This window comes from Bufo bufo, chromosome 1, assembly GCF_905171765.1.
Source record: "Bufo bufo chromosome 1, aBufBuf1.1, whole genome shotgun sequence".
Lineage (NCBI taxonomy): Eukaryota > Metazoa > Chordata > Amphibia > Anura > Bufonidae > Bufo > Bufo bufo.
This window is the reverse complement of record NC_053389.1, coordinates 603,867,871-603,886,829: the sequence shown is the minus strand read 5'-3', so window position 1 is coordinate 603,886,829 and position 18,959 is coordinate 603,867,871. Positions and strand designations below refer to the sequence as shown.

Here is an 18,959-nt window from a genome sequence, read left to right as displayed (position 1 = left end):
TAAAAATGTAATACATTTCCTACAGTCTTCTCTGAAATGGTCACTTTTCAAATAGCAGAACTCATAGCTATGTATTTTCACTTGGGCATCTACTATATTCGATAATTGATGGCGTTTTAATTTTTTTTCCATAATGCTAAGAGGTTATGTTAAGGAGAGCAGGGAATGACAAAAGTTTTTAAAGTTTTTAGAAATCTCCGAAATAAAAAAAAGGGGGGCGACATTTCTTTTTAGAACTGGCCTCCACTTTGTGTCATATATTGCTGAGTCAGCCCAGAAATGGAAAGTAATATTCACACAGTATTTGTTGCTGTGGATAACTGTATATTTTAGTACCAGTAAGGGAATCATAGTACATGGGGTTAAAATTCAATTTACACTTGAAATTTTTAGTGTCCTGTCTCCTTGCAGAAGCATGTGGCCTTAATAACCTCGTTCTTCAACATCCCTCTGCCAAACAGATATAACTGGATAAACAACCCTGTCCATGAGGCTCCATTGTTGTGTAGGGATTGGGCTGATCCAGTGAGAGAAGTAGCAGCTAGAGCTCCACCTTGGGCATTGCTCTATTGGCAGCTGCTAGTGTAGCACAGTTAGAGGGTCTTGTCTAAGCTCCACAATGGCGATAAGGCACTGCAGGAAATGGGATAACATTACACTGCTTCTCCCCATTAGGGGCTTGAAGCGATTATCATGGCAATAAGGCACACCGGATCCAGGTTGGTCACCCTCAGGTAATCCATCTTCAGGTGCACAGGGACACAGTACATGAGAGGACCCATCCGGCTCCGTGATCGTCCCTCCTCTCCAAACGATCGTTAACAATACACAAGGTATTGAAGAGAGTTGACCATGAATGTCCCATTTGTTTCTGGGACCCCAATTCACTGGGAGGGAGACTCTTGGTGACATTTACTTAGGGAATAGGTACAACATTTCAGGGGGTTTACGTAGGGTCTATTCTTTCTCCGGCTAAACCACAAAAAGCAGTGTAAGGAAATAATTGCTAATTCTAAACACCTGAATAGACCAAAAAAAAAAATAATGGAATAATTCAATATGCTTTCAAATGAAATGAAAACCATATATCCAAAAGTGACCTCCCCCCCAAGACATTTCAAACTAAACATCCAACCAAAACGAAACCATAAAAAAAGAACTCACCTCAAATGCTAGAATAAGCCCTCTACGGAATATCACATGAAAGGAAGAATATGCAAAAATAACACATTAAGAAATATCCTGTCCGACATAATAGTCACAACTAAAGGACAAATCTTCCACCTTTTTAAATGAATGGCCCAATTTTAATAAACACCCATGTGCAAATAAATATGACATTGGAATGAAGTAAGAAACCATTGAAAGTAAGATGATCTCCCTTTTTTTTCCGGATGGAATTCAGATGTAGAGATGCATGTTCCATTCTAAAGAATGCTGGTGGCATGGTGAGGGGTTTATTGTAAAAACGCTCATAATCTCCAATAGGGATAAAAAATAATCAAATGAAACCCCAGAATGAGGTACTGCAGTATCTGACAATACCTCTATATACCCCCAGATCTGCTGTATATAAAAAGTCCAGTGAGAGTGTTGTGTATATAGATATATATATAGATATATATATTTATATATTTATATGAGATATATATATATATAGGTAAAGTCCATTTTTTTTTTCTTCAAATATATAGCTAATTAAAAAGATGCATAAAAAGCGTCCCACAGTGGCGGTGGCTGGAACCTGCGGCCTCTTCTAGACCAATCCGTGGATTTCTCTCCAGGACTTGAGTCAGATCTTGGTATGGGAGGTGTGCAGCTCAACCCCGTTCCCCTGCAGACTTATCTCACTGTCTGACTGTGATTCTCTTGTTGATTCAGGTAAAAAAAGGTGGCATTAACACACAGTGGCCTGGCCTTGGGACCCTGTGACTGATCCCACCTCCCCTCCTTGGCACAGAAAGAGGGAGGGGGGGGATCAATTACTGGGCCCCATTGCACCGCACAAGGAGAGGATTATTTCTGTGGTGTTACATGTGGTGTATGCTTTCAGAGTATTATGCATCTGATCTATCACTTGTACAAGGTCTCCCTTCAGTCAGTGTGTGGGTCAACAGCTGTGTGTCAGTGTGTGTCAGAGTAAGCGTGTCTGAATGTGACAGGTTAAGCGTGATTAAGCTAGCACATGTAATCGTCACGGTATGTGTACAGCAATGGGCTCCACTTAAAGGCTCTGAGCAGTGTGAACCAATTCCAGTATGTTCAAGGCATTCCGATTTTTCTACTAGTCCGGATTTCTGTACATCAGTAGGTGTGCGTTTTAGGTATTCTGAGTAGTGACTGTCTTTGTGTGTATGTAAAGTAATTCCTCCCCCCGCAGCGGTGCGGAGTTGCCCTCCCGGGAGATGGGACCGCAGCTCCTGACCGGGTCAGCTGGTGCTTAGTTGGCGAAGGGCACGCTCGATGTTCATGCGATGACCCACTCGGGTTACCCCCAGCTCTACAAAATCGTCCTTGGTAAGAGCAGGTAGATGGGAGCCCTCTATTTCGTTGTCCTGGAACTTAAGACGGTGTTCTGATAGGTTCAAACTCTCTAGCCAGTCGCCTACATCATACTTATTCCACATAGAAAGGGGCTTCTGCAAGAATGGGCGAGAACTGTGCATTGGATGCCCAGAAGATGGGGAAGGAGAACGACTCCGGGCACTGACACTCCTTACAACGAAACGCACCTCCTTGGGTTCATGAGGAATTGAGAGACTGGAGGACTTCAATATGGTGGGGGGTGTAAGCGTATAGGAACGTGCTCCACCTAAGGGCTCCACCCTCTCTGACGAAGGTGGTACAGGGCTGGGTGCTCGGCGACTCAAGGGGTGGCGGCTTCCGGGGCGCACGGTGTAGGATGTTCCATAGCTGCGCTGGGAAATAGTGTGCAACTCTCCGAGACTGCTGAACAAGCTGTGATAGGGAAAGAAAACATATAAGGAGAGGGAGTAGAGAGGACAAAGTAGGGAGAGATAGTGCAATAAGGACAGGCAATCAACGAAAATGAAAAATGTAGAGAGAAAGAGCAGAAAGTGATCAGATGCGGAACAATGTGAAGAAAAAAACATAACAGAAAGGGGGAGAGAAAAGAAAATTGAACGATTTGGTAGTTCAGGTTAAGAGTTAGATGAGAATATTAGGAAATGGTGGTTTAGGAAATAAGGGAACATGTATATTATTAGGGCAGAATCCAAGAAATGGAAAGGGGATTACATTAAGTAAAGACATATAATACAGGAAGAAGTGTTACCAGTGCAACAAAACAGTAACAAGGCAGAAGACAAGGAAGAAGACAGAAGGAGAGAGAAAGTAATATACATTAAATATAATCTAAACTTTTCAAATCACATCCCTTTAATTATCTCTACGACCTACTCTCTGGGGGTGCATTGGAAGGATGAAATCAATAAGAGTGTAAAATGAAATACTGAGATTATGAGGCAACCACACAAGTCATTTGGCAGTTACTAAACGGCAGTACCACAAGTATGATCCGAGTAAGTACATACGCGTGCTTTCAAATTCCTTTCACTGAAATGACAAAATGATAATAGTTGTGTTTCAGCCATGCCATTGTCATGGAGGTTATGGAGCATTCAGCATACGGTGTACAGTACACCCTAGGGCACCAGAGCAATACTCAGCACGTGTGATTTGTTTCTACATAGATGCGACATTGGTGTAAATGAATATGGCAACATATAATGTAGCCTATGAAAATTGTATCCATATCATATGCAACAGACACATCTGAAACATAGAAGACATGATGAAGGCACTCGACACTTGCTCCCAGCAGTCTCCTTTGGAAACTATATGGACTTTTTATTTATGATTTAAATAGTATGACTGTACATAAAAATATAAAAATGTCACAAATATGGCCAGCTGGAAAGAAGATTGGAGACCCTTGCTCTAAAACGTGACCTTGTAGACCTAGCCTACCAATATAAATTGACCAAGTAGCAAATAAAGTGGAAGCAAGCATAAGAATATCTCAATATGTGTACTGGTTCGTCGCAGTGGAATTGTGTTAAAGAATTATGTCTGCTCCATATTTTTTATTTATAAATGGGGACACAAGCTTTACACATATTCACTTACCACCGTTTAGTAACTGTGGGTCTATTAAAAAAGAAGTCAAAGGAAGGAAGGAAATGGAAGCATAATTGGTACCAACCAACACCTCAGAATTGGCTGACAGCTATTACTTCCACTCCCCTCCACATACACATGAACACTTTCTTGGCCAAGCATGCATGTGCTCTGAATGGGGAGAGCTGCCAGAAACCTCTGACGGTGGCTTATTTCTCCTGAGAACAAAAGGATTGGCTATGTTGAAATCCAACCTCCCAATCCTTCTCTCCCCCACATTCCCTTTGGGGAAGTGTCAGGAGGCCCCCATACACATCAGATCACTGGCCAGTCCGGCCAACATTGGTGGGTTTGGACGACATGTGTATGGCCGGCTTCAGATATAATCCTGACAAAAGGGCTTATCATGTGATCTATTAACTTGGCAGTATTAATATAAAAGGCCATTATTAATTTTGATTAGAAGCTTATAGACAAGGGAAATAGACTCCCAAATATGACTCCACTGACCTCCGAGAAGGAAAACTGACCCCCCCGACCCTCGGGTTGGAGATCACAAGACAGTTCAAGGAAGAAGACAGACACACAGACAGAGCCTGCCGCTGACTGGTGGCTGCATGCAAAGACTTACACAATGGGCCAAAATTCCGAACATCTGAATGTCTGAGACGATCAACATGCAATATAAGCAAAGGGGAGAGATAGAAAGATAGACAGAAGGAAAGAGCGAGAGGTAGGTGACAAATTAAGGTTAAAACCAGGGTTAAAAAGTGGAGAGAAAAAGGGGATATAGCAAGATAGAAAAAGAAGGGTAGGAAAGAGATGGAGTGAAAAATGGAGAGAGAAATGTTAACATTGCAGCACCAAGAACAGATATATCATGACAGTCTCCTCCCAGAGTGGTAAGAGGAGCTAATAAGGCTGCCTTCACACATGTGTTGTGTGCTCCGCTAGTCTGTTCTGGCAGAAGAACAGTCTACTGGAGTTCATCGCATCCAGCATAGCCATTGCCGGATCTCCAGACAAAAAATGCTGCATGCGGCTATGCCAGATACGTCTGTTCCTCGGAGTTCACAATGCATATGTGAACACGGCCTAACCAAACTACAGCTAGGCTCACACAGAACAAAACAGAGAACTCATTTCTGACAATTCTGCATGGATTCTGCTCTAGCCTGATTGGATCATTTGGTTGAAGCATGTATTACAACACTATGATTACATCTTTTACACTGTATATAAGGGTTTCGATCTTTGTGGCACTTTTCACAACTATTACAGGGGTATTCCTTTTTTTTATGCATTTATTTAGTAGTATAGGAAACCATACAATTTTCCAATATATGTGTATTAAAATACTGCCCACATACCCCTGATGCTATCACGTGTCTCTGCACAGTAGAATGGTACTGACCTGGGACCCCAATTTGGGGCTCACAAGCCCCTGCTGTGTAGCCTTTTGGGCTCTCAGCTAGGAACAGGTTTACGTAACGTAACATAAATTTGAAGTTCAGGGGAAGAATCTGGCTGACACGAGGAAGAGGGACCTCACTATGTCTGCTGCTCTTTCTCCACCTATCTCACCCCCACTTTCCCTGCTGGTCCTCTTCTCCACTAGGTACCGCACTGTCTCTGCTACCCCCGTTTCCACTAGGTCCCTAATTGTCCCTACTGCCACCTTACTAGATGCCTCACTGTACATTTTCCCCTCAACGGTCCTCACACTAGGTACCTCACTGTCTCTGCTACCCCTGTTTCCACTAGGTCCCTAATTGTCCCTACTGCCACCTTACTAGATGCCTCACTGTACATTTTCCCCTCAACGGTCCTCACACTAGGTACCTCACTGTCTCTGCTACCCCTGTTTCCACTAGGTCCCTAATTGTCCCTACTGCCACCTTACTAGATGCCTCACTGTACATTTTCCCCTCAACGGTCCTCACACTAGGTACCTCACTGTCTCTGCTACCCCCGTTTCCACTAGGTCCCTAATTGTCCCTACTGCCACCTTACTAGATGCCTCACTGTACATTTTCCCCTCAACGGTCCTCACACTAGGAACCTCCAAATACTCTTCCAACTGCCAGGCTGCACACATGATCAGCGCCAGAGGTCGCAAATACATTTATCCAGCAAAGTAAAAATAATGTAACTTTTATTTTTTGGAATGGTTATGAGAAAAGCAGTTCCGCCGTTGTTTTGTGCACTTTATAACGTTCACTGTGCTGCATAACTAGCGTGTGGCTGTTATTCTGTGGGTCAGTATGATTATGGCGATACCAAACGTGTGCAGTTTGTGTTTTTTTAAAATAATTTTTTCATAATAATAGCACTTCTCTTTATGTTAACGCATTTCAAGAGCCAGGAGTTATTTATTTCTGCACTGATGTAGTCATATGAGGGGTTGTTTTCAGTGGGGCAAGATGTAGTTTTCATTGGTACCTTTTTTTGGGGGTACATAGGATTTATTGATCAACATTTATTATGTTTTGGGGTGGGGGTGGTCAGGAAATAAAACAATTCCATTATTTTTGTGTTTTTGTTTATTTTTATGTTGTTCATAGGGTGGTTTAAATAACATTTTATCTTTATTACATAAATTCCAGCAAGCATGAGATTATATATGTGTGCATATTTTTTTTATCACTTTTACAAAATAATGACAATGACAAAAATTAGTGATGCGCTTTTCTCACAGGGACTTTTCTTGCAGGGAGAGTTGTGTGGCCGGAGTGACTCCCTGGAAAATCAGTGGCTGCCATGTAGGCACTCTACCCCAATACACAACGCACACTAGGGTCAATTTAAACCACTTATGGAAATTTTTTGGGGGGAGATGGGATATCGTTTTCATAATGCACTGGTACACTGCAGTCTATTAGGCTGTGTCTGTAGCACAATCTAATAGACATAAAGTGATCTACCTCTAACTGCCTAGATGCTGCAGTCACTGCTGACTGCAGCATCCAGGGAGTTAAGAGGCCAGTATTAGTTAGCTCCAATGCCAGCCTTTACAGTGGCAGCCTGGCTTCAGTCAGTGCTTTGTTCCTGCAGTGAGTGCTGTATCAGCACATTCTGTGAGGTCTGTTCAGTCCCTGCCGCCCACGCCAGGATTAATAGTGTGGGTGCCGAGACTGAACAGACTAGACAGGCTGCGCTGATACAGCACTCCAGACCAAAGAAAGTCAAAATATGTATAAGACATTTTGTAAAGAGTAAAATTGCCTGTACTGGTTGGTGATGGGATTCTGGTATCAGACCGTAGGTGTCCCGTTGCCGTATTGTGGACCGCATGCGGATTGGCAATACCCGGGCACTGTTCTGTGTGCATTCCGCATCACGGATGCGGACCCATTCACTTCAATGGGTCCGCAAATCCGGAGATGCGGAATGGTGCGGAACGGAAGCACGGAATGGAACCCTACGGAAGCACTACGGAGTGCTTCCGTGGGGTTTCGTCCCGTACTTCCATTCTGCAAAAAAATAGAACATGTCCTATCTTTTTGCGGAACGGCCGGATCGCGTAACCATTAAAGTGAATGGGTCCGCAATCCGCTGCGGCTGCCCCACGGACGGTGTTCGTGCATTGCGGCCCGCATTTTGCGGGCCGCAGCACAACCACGGGGCGCCTCGTGTGCAGGAGGCCTAAGGGCAACATCTGCATGGAAGTTGCATGTGTTTCCTGTGGGTTTTGTCCAGGTACTTCCGCTTCTTCCCACACACCAAAGTCATATGGATAGGGAATCTAGATTGTGAACCTCAGTGGGGACAGTGAATGAGTGTGATAGCCATTACAAAGTCCAGTGTTAGTAAAAACCATTCTGATATAGGTTGTGACACATTATTTAAGAAACCTGCTATCTGTGCTCCAGAGCCAAATTCCACTCCAGAAAGGAACTGGAGAAGATTTCTGGTGTATATGATGATAAATGAGTCGGGGTACGGAGCTCCCCCCCACATCTTTGAGCGTGCTAAGGGCAGAGTAAAAACACCAACTGCACCTAAATTTAAGCGCAATCCCATTTAAAATATACCAGAACACTGGCGTAGGGGCGTAGTAAATGATCCCCCAATGTCTGTAAAGTGCTGTGGAATATGTCAGCGTTATATAAGCAAGATAAATAATACAAGCCTAATCTGTGGGCCATACCATTCTACTGTGCAAGGCTAGAGATCAACGGCACAGTATGCTAGCAGAAGATTACATACACTTATATTACAAAATGTTAGAGGCTGGATTTATACATAAATAAGAAACAGCAAAAGAATACCCCTTTTAGATAATCTGCTAAGAGAGAATGACTATGTATAAGGAAATCCGTCCTTCCTCTCCAGATCCCACAGGTTGAATTAGTGCCAACCCAGAGAACTGCATGTTATGTAATTGACAAATCTGATAAGACATTTCTGTACGGTTTGCGTCTTTTGCATATTGGGCTCAAATTAATACAGAAATTATAACTTGAAACTGGAATTAGTACTGGAGGGATCACATTTGTTGGTAAGGACAAGCATCAGGTGCCTCATTTCTGACCTTAAATAAACGCCAGTATTTAATCACACGTCAGTGTTTGATCAGTGATTTTTATCAGTTATTATGAGCCCAAACTAGGTGCGAGTCAAAAACACAGAACAGGAGCAAATCTTTCCCTTATACTTTATATCTGTGTAGTCTCCACTCCTGGTTTTGGCTCATAGAAAATTGCGGATCTGCAAAACACTGTCCCGTGTGCGTTCCGCAATTTGCAGACCGCACATGGCCGCCAATATCATAGAAAATGCCTATTCTTGTCTGCAGACAAGAATAGGAATTTTCTATCTTCTTTTGCGGGGCCACTGAAATGAATGGGTCTGCACCTGTTCAGCAAAATTGCGGCACGGAGGCGGGCTCATTCATACGGTCGTGTGAATGAGCCATAACTGATGGAAATCACTGACCAAAATGTCTTACGTATGAATGAGGCCTAAAGCATGCATGTGCTTTTATATGCAGATCCTTTTAACAGTGTACTTCTTCATGTACGAAAATGAACATCAACAGTCTATTCAGAGCCTGCACGTGCCAGTATATAACCTTACAATGTACTCACATGTTGAGACTTCAGTACTTGCTTCATGTCATACAATCTGTATTAATTGTTACAACTGGTAACATAATAGTGAATTAAAGGGGTGTTCCAGGCTTCTGATACTCACGACCTACCTCAGGATAGGCCATTAATATCTGGTTGGTGAGGGTCTGACACCCTGCACGCCCACCAATCAGCTGCTCTCTTCAGCCTTCAGCTCTGGAAACTTGAACTGTGAATGGAGCAGGAAGTACAGCTCCGTTCTTAGTGTAGTGGCCATGCCAAGTTACTGCAGTTAAGCTCTCATTCACTTCAATGGGAGCCGAGATGCAGTAACGGCATCTGCACTATGAACAGCGCTGTGCTTCCTGCTCTATTCAAAAGTGCTAGTTCCAGTGCCGGAGGCTGCAGGGAACAGCTGACTGGTGGGGAGTTTGGAGTATCGGACACTCACCGATCCGATAGGTCATCAAAATCAGGAGCCTGAAAAACCCCTTTAACCTTATGGAGTGCTTCTGTGGGGTTTCGTCCCGTACTTCCGTTCCGCAAAAAGATAGAACATGTCCTATCTTTTTGCGGAACGGCCGGATTGCGGACCCATTAAATTTAATTGGTCCACGATCCGCTTCGGTTGCCCCACGGTCGGTGTTGTGGCACTGTTTTTGGAAGACTAAAGACTATTTCAATGTGCTTTGTTTTGCCTCCATATCAGTTAGTTTGTCCATTAAGGGGGTACTTCGGGCTTTTTGTAAAATGCTGGTATAGGAAAAACAGTTTGGACAGTACTTACCTGACACACTTTCAATAGGCATCAGCAGTGCTGCGGACGGGTACGTACTGACCAAACTGTCTTTCCTACACAGGACAGAAGATGCCAGGCTTTAATGTAATGCCTGGAGATCCCCTTTAAATTAACCATGTATATAACCAATTAGGCTAGGATAACACTATGACTCAACAAATGGCTGGATGCAATATTCATGCATAAGGACACTGAGTTTACTAGAAGCCCATGGACACCTACCTAAGGCTGTGTTCATATCTCTGTCCGAGATGATCCGGCTGCTTGATCCAGCATAAATAGCAGCTGTCGGTCAGACAAAAAATACTCTATGCAGTGGTATTTGTCTGTCTGAAACCCGCCATTTATGCTGGAAAGAGGCTGGATCACCACCGGACCTCATTACAGTCAATGGGGATCCGGCTGTGAACTAGAGAATCCAGTAATGCCGGAGCCGGTAAACTCTAGCAGGCTGTTGTCTGCCGAAACAGCCTGCTGGAAACATTCACTGGAGATGTGAACAGGGCCTTAAGAGATGCAACACAATGAAACTGCAGCATAGCAATAACCTTAGGTAACAATGGGGCAGCCAGTCACTGTATGCTACGATACTACCATGGAGACTTCTTGTGGACTCACCAATGATAAATGTCCCAGTTTTAGTCCTAACATTATATAGAGGCCTGCTTCTGTTATTATACGGGGGTTGTCCAGTTTATAAAACCCATTTTCATATACCGTATTGTGGAGAGTGGTTGTAAAGAGCATCTACCACTCTAGAGGACCTGTCCTGCATTACACGGAGAACCCATTCATATGAATGGACACTGTGTAATGCTTCATTTCTCCTAAGGAGATGTTGCAAATCCTGATCATCTGTTTTGGGGTAGCTCTGGTGGCAGAAGTCGCCGCTGGAACTACATAGCTTGGTCCATTGTGTAGTGGTCAGAGCTGGTAACTGCAGTAATGCTCATACTGAACAGCCGATTGGCCTTGGTGTGGGATGTTGGACCCCTGCCAATCAGATAGTGATGGCCCAACCTTAGATTGAAAGCAAAATATGTACCAGTATTTAAAATGATGTACTTCACAATCCCTATGTATTATCTCACAGACTGTAGAGAAGGTGGATGAGCCATGAACATTATCCTTCATCTAGACATTTTTTTAATAATGTTCTAAAAATCTTAATTTCTTAACTCATCTTGATATCCCAAAACAAAACCCATTGTAGGTGTCGGCTTAATACAACTAGTTTAGTTAAGTCTAGTTAAGCATGTGTGTTAACTCTACTACATCTGTATGAAAACAAGTAGTTTCAACCTTCTAAAGTGTTCCTCATCTTCTCCTTATATGACCAGTTTCTCCCTCCTAAGGTATGTTCACACGTGTCAGATGTAATCCAATTTACTGGAGGTTCCACCAGCAGAAATCCAAGGCTGGTACTCAGATTTCTGCTGCAAATGTGCAGCTTGAACTGCACAAGGACTAGTCCCATTGTCATGGTTTTTATCCTACTTATCTCTGTTTGGTGGGAAAGCCAAAACTTTGAATGGAATTTTTTGGAAACCCCTTTTCACATGCATGGGATGTGGACTGCCATCTGATTTAACATGGGTTTTGGTATAGAATTTGAGCTCAAATCCATGTTAAATCCAATGTGGGTGGAAAAAAACAGGGCACTAAAGCCTTTAGTATGTTCCAAATAATTTATGCTTCTCCTAAAGATCCCCCACAAAAATTGTCAAGGCTGAAGAAAAAAATCTAAATCAAAGCTGATTCGTAGTCACTGGGCATCCATCAAATACCAAACCATTTCTGAAGCCTTGACATTTGCCTATCAATGGAAAGTCAGAGGATACAACAATAATGTAAAGTAATAACACAGAGCAGGAACATTTCCAGAGCTCCGCTTCCTGCTCGCACTCCTTATGGACGCTTTCTGTCACCCATTTGTTGCTGTTTTAGTAAGCCAAGAAAAAAGGATTAGTATTAGCATGACCAGGCTGATGACCTGCCAAAATGTGTCTGCAAGCACTGGCTCAGATTGACATTGCGCCCCGTGAGTGGTCTACGGAAGTGAAAGTGATGGATGATGCCAAGTTATTTCTAGTGTCGCTGTGATGTGCTTGTAAAAGGAGATTTGAAATGATACTGGCTGAACTGCAGATACCTGCACCATGTCTGACAGGACCTTGATGAAAGAGGCTAAAATCAGCTTTTCTCTACCGACAAGTGTTCTCGGTGTGTGTGCAACACAATAAATCACATTGAGGGTGATTTACTGAATAAAATGTGCCACAGTTCAGTCACACATGATCTGTACCACGTTTTTTATGTGTTTTAGACATTTCTAGCTCTTTACTCGGCAAGGGAGCATGGCTCAAGGTGTGCCAACGTGTGTTAACATTTTGGTGCAAAGAAGGCCAACCAATAATTGGTGTAAAGTTGACCAAAGTGTCTAGTCATCTACCAAATGTAACACCTAGCCTGAACCATTGTGATAACATTCACATCTTTACACTACCTGTATACACTTTGGCGTTCCACTGTCGGAAGACGTGATCCATCCCCACCAGGAATGTTCTCCTGAACTGATGCCTTGTATCTAGCTACGCTTCATATTTCGGGTACATTTTTTCACTATACCACCATCACAACCAAGCTCCATCTGTCTGTCTTGCCTCTACAGCACCTTGCCACACTATGGACTGGGGTTTGATTCCTATCTATCAATACCTTGCTTTTGGTCTGTGTTATTACCGGTAATTTCCCCATTCAGCCACCTATGTTATAACCTGGGTTCTCCATTATGTAGCGGGGTGCGTTCATACATTATCTAAGGGATATGGGTACCACTTTAACGTTCCCTCTCCCCCATTCCTTTTTGCCACTGTAATTGGTCCTTTGTAAACGTAACTTTTATGCACCCACGTCCTCTTCATGTTCACCCTGAAAGGTACTTACTACCTGGTAGTTTCAATGTACAGAAGCACACTGTATAGAATTCACACGGATCAGATACCTAAGTATCTGCTGTCCAGACAGATATTATCATGCATATAGCATTCTGGGAATTATGGTGTCTCAAATAAAGCATTATGTGATGTAACTGAGAATAAACACGCATTACCCCTGTGCCCCATGCTGCAGGCTGTAGCCTTGCTGCTAAGTCTCTTTCTGTGTGTCCATTTGTGTCTATTCATTAAAGATTTCCCTGCAGTATTGCCTTTTTTGCTCTGTGTTTAGCTGTTTGACTAATAAGCTCATCAGCCCTCCTATATGCTGTTTGTTCTACCCCTTTGCTGAGCAATCCTTTAGATTCCTTTTGGTTTCATATGCTTGCTGGGCTCTGCAAAAGAGATATAATCCTTTTGCCTGTCTGTGTACCGACTTCTACCCGTTTCCTGGATCCTTACTCTCTGCCAGCTGACCTGACCCCATGCCTATTTGCTGTGCTGACCCTGTACTGTCAGCCCTAACCTTTGGACTGTTTCTCGGATTTGCACAAACTTTGCCTGCCCTGACCTCTGCCTGTTTCCTGACCATGTGCATTGTCTGATCCTTTGCTGTTTGGATCCAGTGTCTCTGACCCCAGTGGGTCAGCAGCCAACCACACAGACTATTCCAAGATGTAGTGACCCGGTGGCTCCCCTGCAGCAAAGACCAAATCCTTGTACAGAGGTTAAAGGGTGAAAAAGAGAGGTCAGCCAGGATAATGCTCTCAACTCACTGCCCATAACATGTATGTTTAACAGTCCTCTAGGTCTCCTTTCAGCATTTTTGCTCATCTGCGCTTGTAAGCAGAGCCCCATGATGTCTCTGGCATCTCCATATGTTCCGTCAAGCCTCTGTAAAAATACTTTTTATAATATGCAAAACAACTCTAGGGTGCAATGAGGGCGGTGGTCTCACACCTCTTTGCACCCAGAGGCTCCTTTCCATGTCTTCTATGCCAGCGGTCCCCAACCGCCGGGCCACGGCCCAGGACCTGGAAGATGGTTTGCCGGGCCGCGGCAATCAGGGCCGTCTTTAACTCTGTACTAATGAAGCGGTTCCATTATGGAAGCGCTTCATTAGTACAGAAGGACCAGGAAGCGGTGAAGGATCTGTACTCACCACTTCCTGGTCCTCGGCTCGGCTATCGGCTGTGCAGGGCTGCGCACAGCGTGAGGTCGCTCTGTGACCTCACACTATGCGCCGCTATACACAGCCAGCCGACAGCAGAATGAAGAGGATCGCGATCGTGACCAGGAGCAGGAGAGGTAAGTGTTTTTTTTATTTTATTTTATTTGCACTAGGGGCTGATGGCTGACCTCGGGGACATATGGCTGGCATTAAGGGGCAGGCATATGGCTGACATTGGGGGGTGGGGGGGTGGGGGCTTATGGCTGACATTGGGGGAAGGGGGCTTATGGCTGACATTGGGGGGGGCTTATGGCTGACATTGGGGGGTCTTATGGCTGACATTGGGGGGGCTTATGGATGGCTAAAGATTTGGGGGTTGATCTGAGCCATTGGGGGTCTGATCTGAGGTCTGATTAACATTGGGGGTCTGATTGCTGGTCTGACCTGAGGTGTAATGAAAAATATTTATTTCTTATTGTTCTCCTCTAAAACCTAGGTGCATCTTATAGGGCGAAATATACGGTACAGTGCAGCAGAGACCAGTGCAGCAGAGACCAGTGCAGCAGAGACCAGTACAGCAGAGACCATAGTCAGTTTATATAGTCGTTATATATTTTAATATGCACCTTGTGTTTTGTTATGCGCGTGAAGCAGTCAGCCCCGTCCACCCCCTAAGCCCCGCCCAGAACCCCCACCCCCTTCTCCCCCCCACCCGGTCCCTGGGAAAATTGTCTTGCATGAAACTGGTCCTTGGTGCAAAAAAGGTTGGGGACCACTGTTCTATGCCATGCCTCCACCACTGTGATGACAGGCCAGGCAGTCCCTGAAGTCTTACGGGATCGCGTTCTGTACATGCACAGCAAATGGATGGAAACTGTTGGGTAGATGGGCAATCGCTATAGTGAGATAGGCCCGTAGACTTCCTATTGAGTATGTCTCGCTTCCTTTCCTGCAGTGATGAGAGAGAATGAGATATGTAAGTACCTCTCTCCTTGTTTTAGTAATTACTAGGGGTCTCAGCACTCAGACATCCACCGATCAAAACCTTTGATATGTCACTATGACATATCAAAAGTTTTGTGATAGCTTAGTGACTTTTAAGCTATTACTCTAAAGGTGACCATACACCTTAGGTACATGGTACTTTCTTACAAAAACAGCACCACTCTGCTATTACAGCTCGGCTCCATTGGAGTCAATCGGGCAGAGTTGCAATACGGCATATAACCTTTTTGAAAGGCGTGCTGCTGTTTTTGTAATATAGCAGCCATGTTTTTCTAATCTTGAACAACCCCTTTAAGTAATAATGGTGAAATTTCTTCAACCCTTAAACTCTCCAGTACAAGACAAATAATATAATAAAAATGTGCGACACGTCAGTGTATGAGCCTGCAGTGCAATGCTCGCTGTATCACTGTGAGAGTGTCCTGCACGTCCTACTCCTAGGGAAACATAGAAACATGTGTCGGCAGATAAGAACCATTTGGCCCATCTAGTCTGCCCAATAAAAATGAGCAATGTCTGATCTGTGTCAGCTGACAGCCATTCCGGGTCTCTAATGTATGACAGCAAATTAAGCACATCTCTGCATGTTAATTATAGGAAAATAAAGCGTTGCCCTACTTCATTGCCATGCTATGAATGAGCTCAGAGCTAATGTACTAGAGTGAACCGCACTAGAACTGCCTGTTCACTACAGTAGGTCTAGTCCTGTCAGTCGGTAGATTTTCACACCTTATCTATCTATCTATCTATCTATCTATCTATCTATCTATCTATCATCTATCTATCTATCTATCTATCTATCTATCTATTATCTATCTATCTATCTATCTATCTATCTATCTCATATCTATCTCATATCTATCTACTATTATCTATCTATCTATCTATCTATCTATCTCATATCTATCTATCTCATATCTATCTTTCTATCTATCTATCTATCTATCTATCTATCTATCTATCTATCTATCATCTATGAAGCTACTCATTAGCGGGGGTCTCCTTCATCATCTGTATAGGAACTTAAAGAGGATCTTTCATTACGATAAAAAAATCTAAACTAAGTATGCTGACATGGAGAGCGGCGCCCAGGGATCTCCCTGCACTTACTATTATCCCTGGGCGCCGCTCCGTTCTCCAAGTATAGGCTCCGGTATCTTCAGATTTTTGGCTCAACTGGGAGGAGCCTGCTCTTGTTCTCCTGGGCGTCTCCTTCTCCCAGGCTGGAGTGCTGGCCAATCGCAGCGCTCAGCTCATAGCCTGAGAGAAGGAGACGCCCAGGAGAACAAGAGCAGGCTCCTCCCAGTTGAGCCAAAAATCTGAAGATACCTGAGCCTATACCGGGAGAACGGAGCGGCACTCAGGGATAATAGAAAGTGCAGGGAGATCCCTGGGCGCCGCTCTCCATGTCAGCATACTTAGATTAGATTTTTTATTGTAATGAAAGGTCCTCTTTAAGGCATGTCATTTTGGACAGTTGTAGCACTGACACATAGTTGGAGGGGATCCGGCCGGCACACAGGAACTTCCTTTGGTGTAATGACCCTTATAGAACATAGTATTTCATGCATGCCTTGTGCTAACCTCTGGTGTTAATACATGTTGTACTGGATGGTATGATGAAATCTTACTGACCTACAGGGCACAATTTCACCTACTTTAAAGGGCATCAGTCAGCAGATTTGTACTGTATGAAACTGGCTGACCTGCTCCCCTGTCCATATGTGACCGCATTGCTGAGAAAAATGATGTTTTAATATATGCAAATGAGCCTCTAGGAGCAATGGGGGAGTTGTCATTACACCTAGAGGGTCCGCTTTCTCTGTAACTGCTGCACTCTCTGCACTTTGATTGATAGGACCTGACAGTGTAAATGTGGTCATGCCTGATCCTGTCAATAAAAGTGGCGAGGATGCACAAGTTGCAGAGAGAGCAGAGTCTCTAGGTGTAATGACAACGCCCCTGTTGCTCCTGGAGTCTCATTTGCCTATATTAAAACAATATTTTTCTCAGCAATGCTGGCACAGATGCCTTCAGCTGCCAAGTGCACATGTAACAGGTCAGACAGTTTGATAGCTACAAACCTGCTGACAGATGTCCTTTATAAAGGGCTCCTGAAGTGCCCATCAGAGTACTGGATGAGTCCTCCCAGCCATCCAGCAGAGCCAACAGGTGCCACAGCGCCATTCAGTGCACACTAGGTGAACTCTGACATCATACCAAGATCATCCTCTACAACCAATCTACCCAGGTGACAGGTTCCCTTTAAACTGACTTCTTTTTCAGCCAGAAAAACAATAGCCTTTGAAACTCTCAAATGTCTTTGATAGTTGAAAGAAAGTAATGGATGGTTTGGCAAGCTTTAACAGAAGGGTGTCGGAGGCACTGAATGGTGGATAATGGAGATGAGCAGATTGTGAACCTCACTAAACGCAATGAGCAAGCTGTGCATGATGGGAAAAGAAGAGCCAAGAATGAGCATCTCAGTGAACATGTGGTACATCTGATGAGCACACATAAGCAACCTATGGGTAACAGTATACCTGGGTATAAACGGGTAGTGTAAATCAAGGAGGCATGCATTTCAGTATACATAGAACACAGTGAGTTAAAGGGACCCTGTCATGTTGCCCATGCAGCCCTATCTGCAGGCAGCATGTTATAAGGCAGGCTGATATATACTGTAGTTTTAAGGGGAAAGATTTAGTACAACTTAAATTTTTTTATTTACATCTCTGCTCTTTCTGTACTTAGGAGTCCAGTGGACAACCCTATTCAGTGATTGACAGCTGGCACTGTTTCAAATTCATTGATAGCAAGCTGCCAATCACTGATTAGGACCGCCCACTGGACTCCTAAGCATAGAAAGAGCAACGTGTAGATGAATATAACTTATGCTGAATCTTTTCCGACAAAACTATATATCGATCTGCTCAGCTCCTCCTGCTCTATAACATGCTGCCTGCAGCTCAGACGCAATGTTCAAAGTAAAGGGGACTGTGAGAAATAAAACTGAAGTATTGCAGATAAGGGTGCGCTGCAAATTATTCTGTTGGTCAAAATCTACATGACCAGAATATAATATATACTACACAGTGTATATGCATGAAGACTATGTCTGAAAAGAAGCCAATAACTGTCAGATGCTTGAGCATTTAACAAGCAAGGTTGTGAAGAATGGAAGACTCTACTATCAGGCAGCACCTATAACAAGTAATCTCCCCACTTAGGGTACGGCCACACAGTCAGGATTCAGCATACAGTTTTAGAAACCAAAATCAGGAGTGGATCATAAAAGGAAATAAAGTATAAAGGGCAGATACGACTTGTCCTCTTTTTTAAATTCACTGCTGGCTTTGCCTTCCAAAATTGCATGTAGAAACCTGACTGCGTGGTCGTACCCTCATACTTTTGTTCAGGTTTTAGTGTGTAACGACAGTGAATCACCTTTTTACACCAATAAAAAATGTCAAAATGTCAACAAATCTCTAGAAAGTCACAAACACAAAGCAATTACTACATAGCTACAAACCCTCAAGAGTACCATCCACACACCACACCATAATTCAAGAGATATTCCAGCTTTTAGATACAGTACTGATGACCAATCCTCTGCAGTATGCAAGCACGGCCATTACACAATGAACGGAGCCTTCTAAGGCTACTTTCACACTAGTGTTCGGAGCGGATCCGTCTGATGTTTCATCAGACGGATCCGCTCCTATAATGCAGACGTTTGCATCCGTTCAGAACGGATGCGTCTGCATTAAAACTTAGAAAATTTTCTAAGTGTGAAAGTTGTCTGAGCGGATCTGTTCAGACTTTACATTGAAAGT

At 43.7% G+C, this 18,959-nt stretch overlaps 1 protein-coding gene across 10 annotated transcripts in view; it reads right to left on the bottom strand.

Annotated features, from left to right (window-relative positions):
- Positions 1-353: 353 nt before the first annotated feature.
- SHANK3 (SH3 and multiple ankyrin repeat domains 3) overlaps positions 354-18,959 on the bottom strand; it is a 448,201-nt gene continuing 429,595 nt past the window's right edge. For 2 of the 10 annotated variants that reach the window (XM_040413566.1, XM_040413565.1), the window contains 2 exons: positions 4,651-4,803; positions 354-2,958 (listed from right to left, as the gene is read on the bottom strand). In XM_040413566.1, the coding sequence (XP_040269500.1) occupies positions 2,430-2,958; positions 4,651-4,803 (682 nt within the window). In that variant the 3' untranslated portion in view covers positions 354-2,429. Of the gene's footprint in view, positions 2,959-3,526; positions 3,577-4,650; positions 4,804-18,959 lie in introns of all 10 variants that reach the window. The other 8 variants (XM_040413568.1, XM_040413569.1, XM_040413573.1 and 5 more) reach the window with 8 other exon arrangements.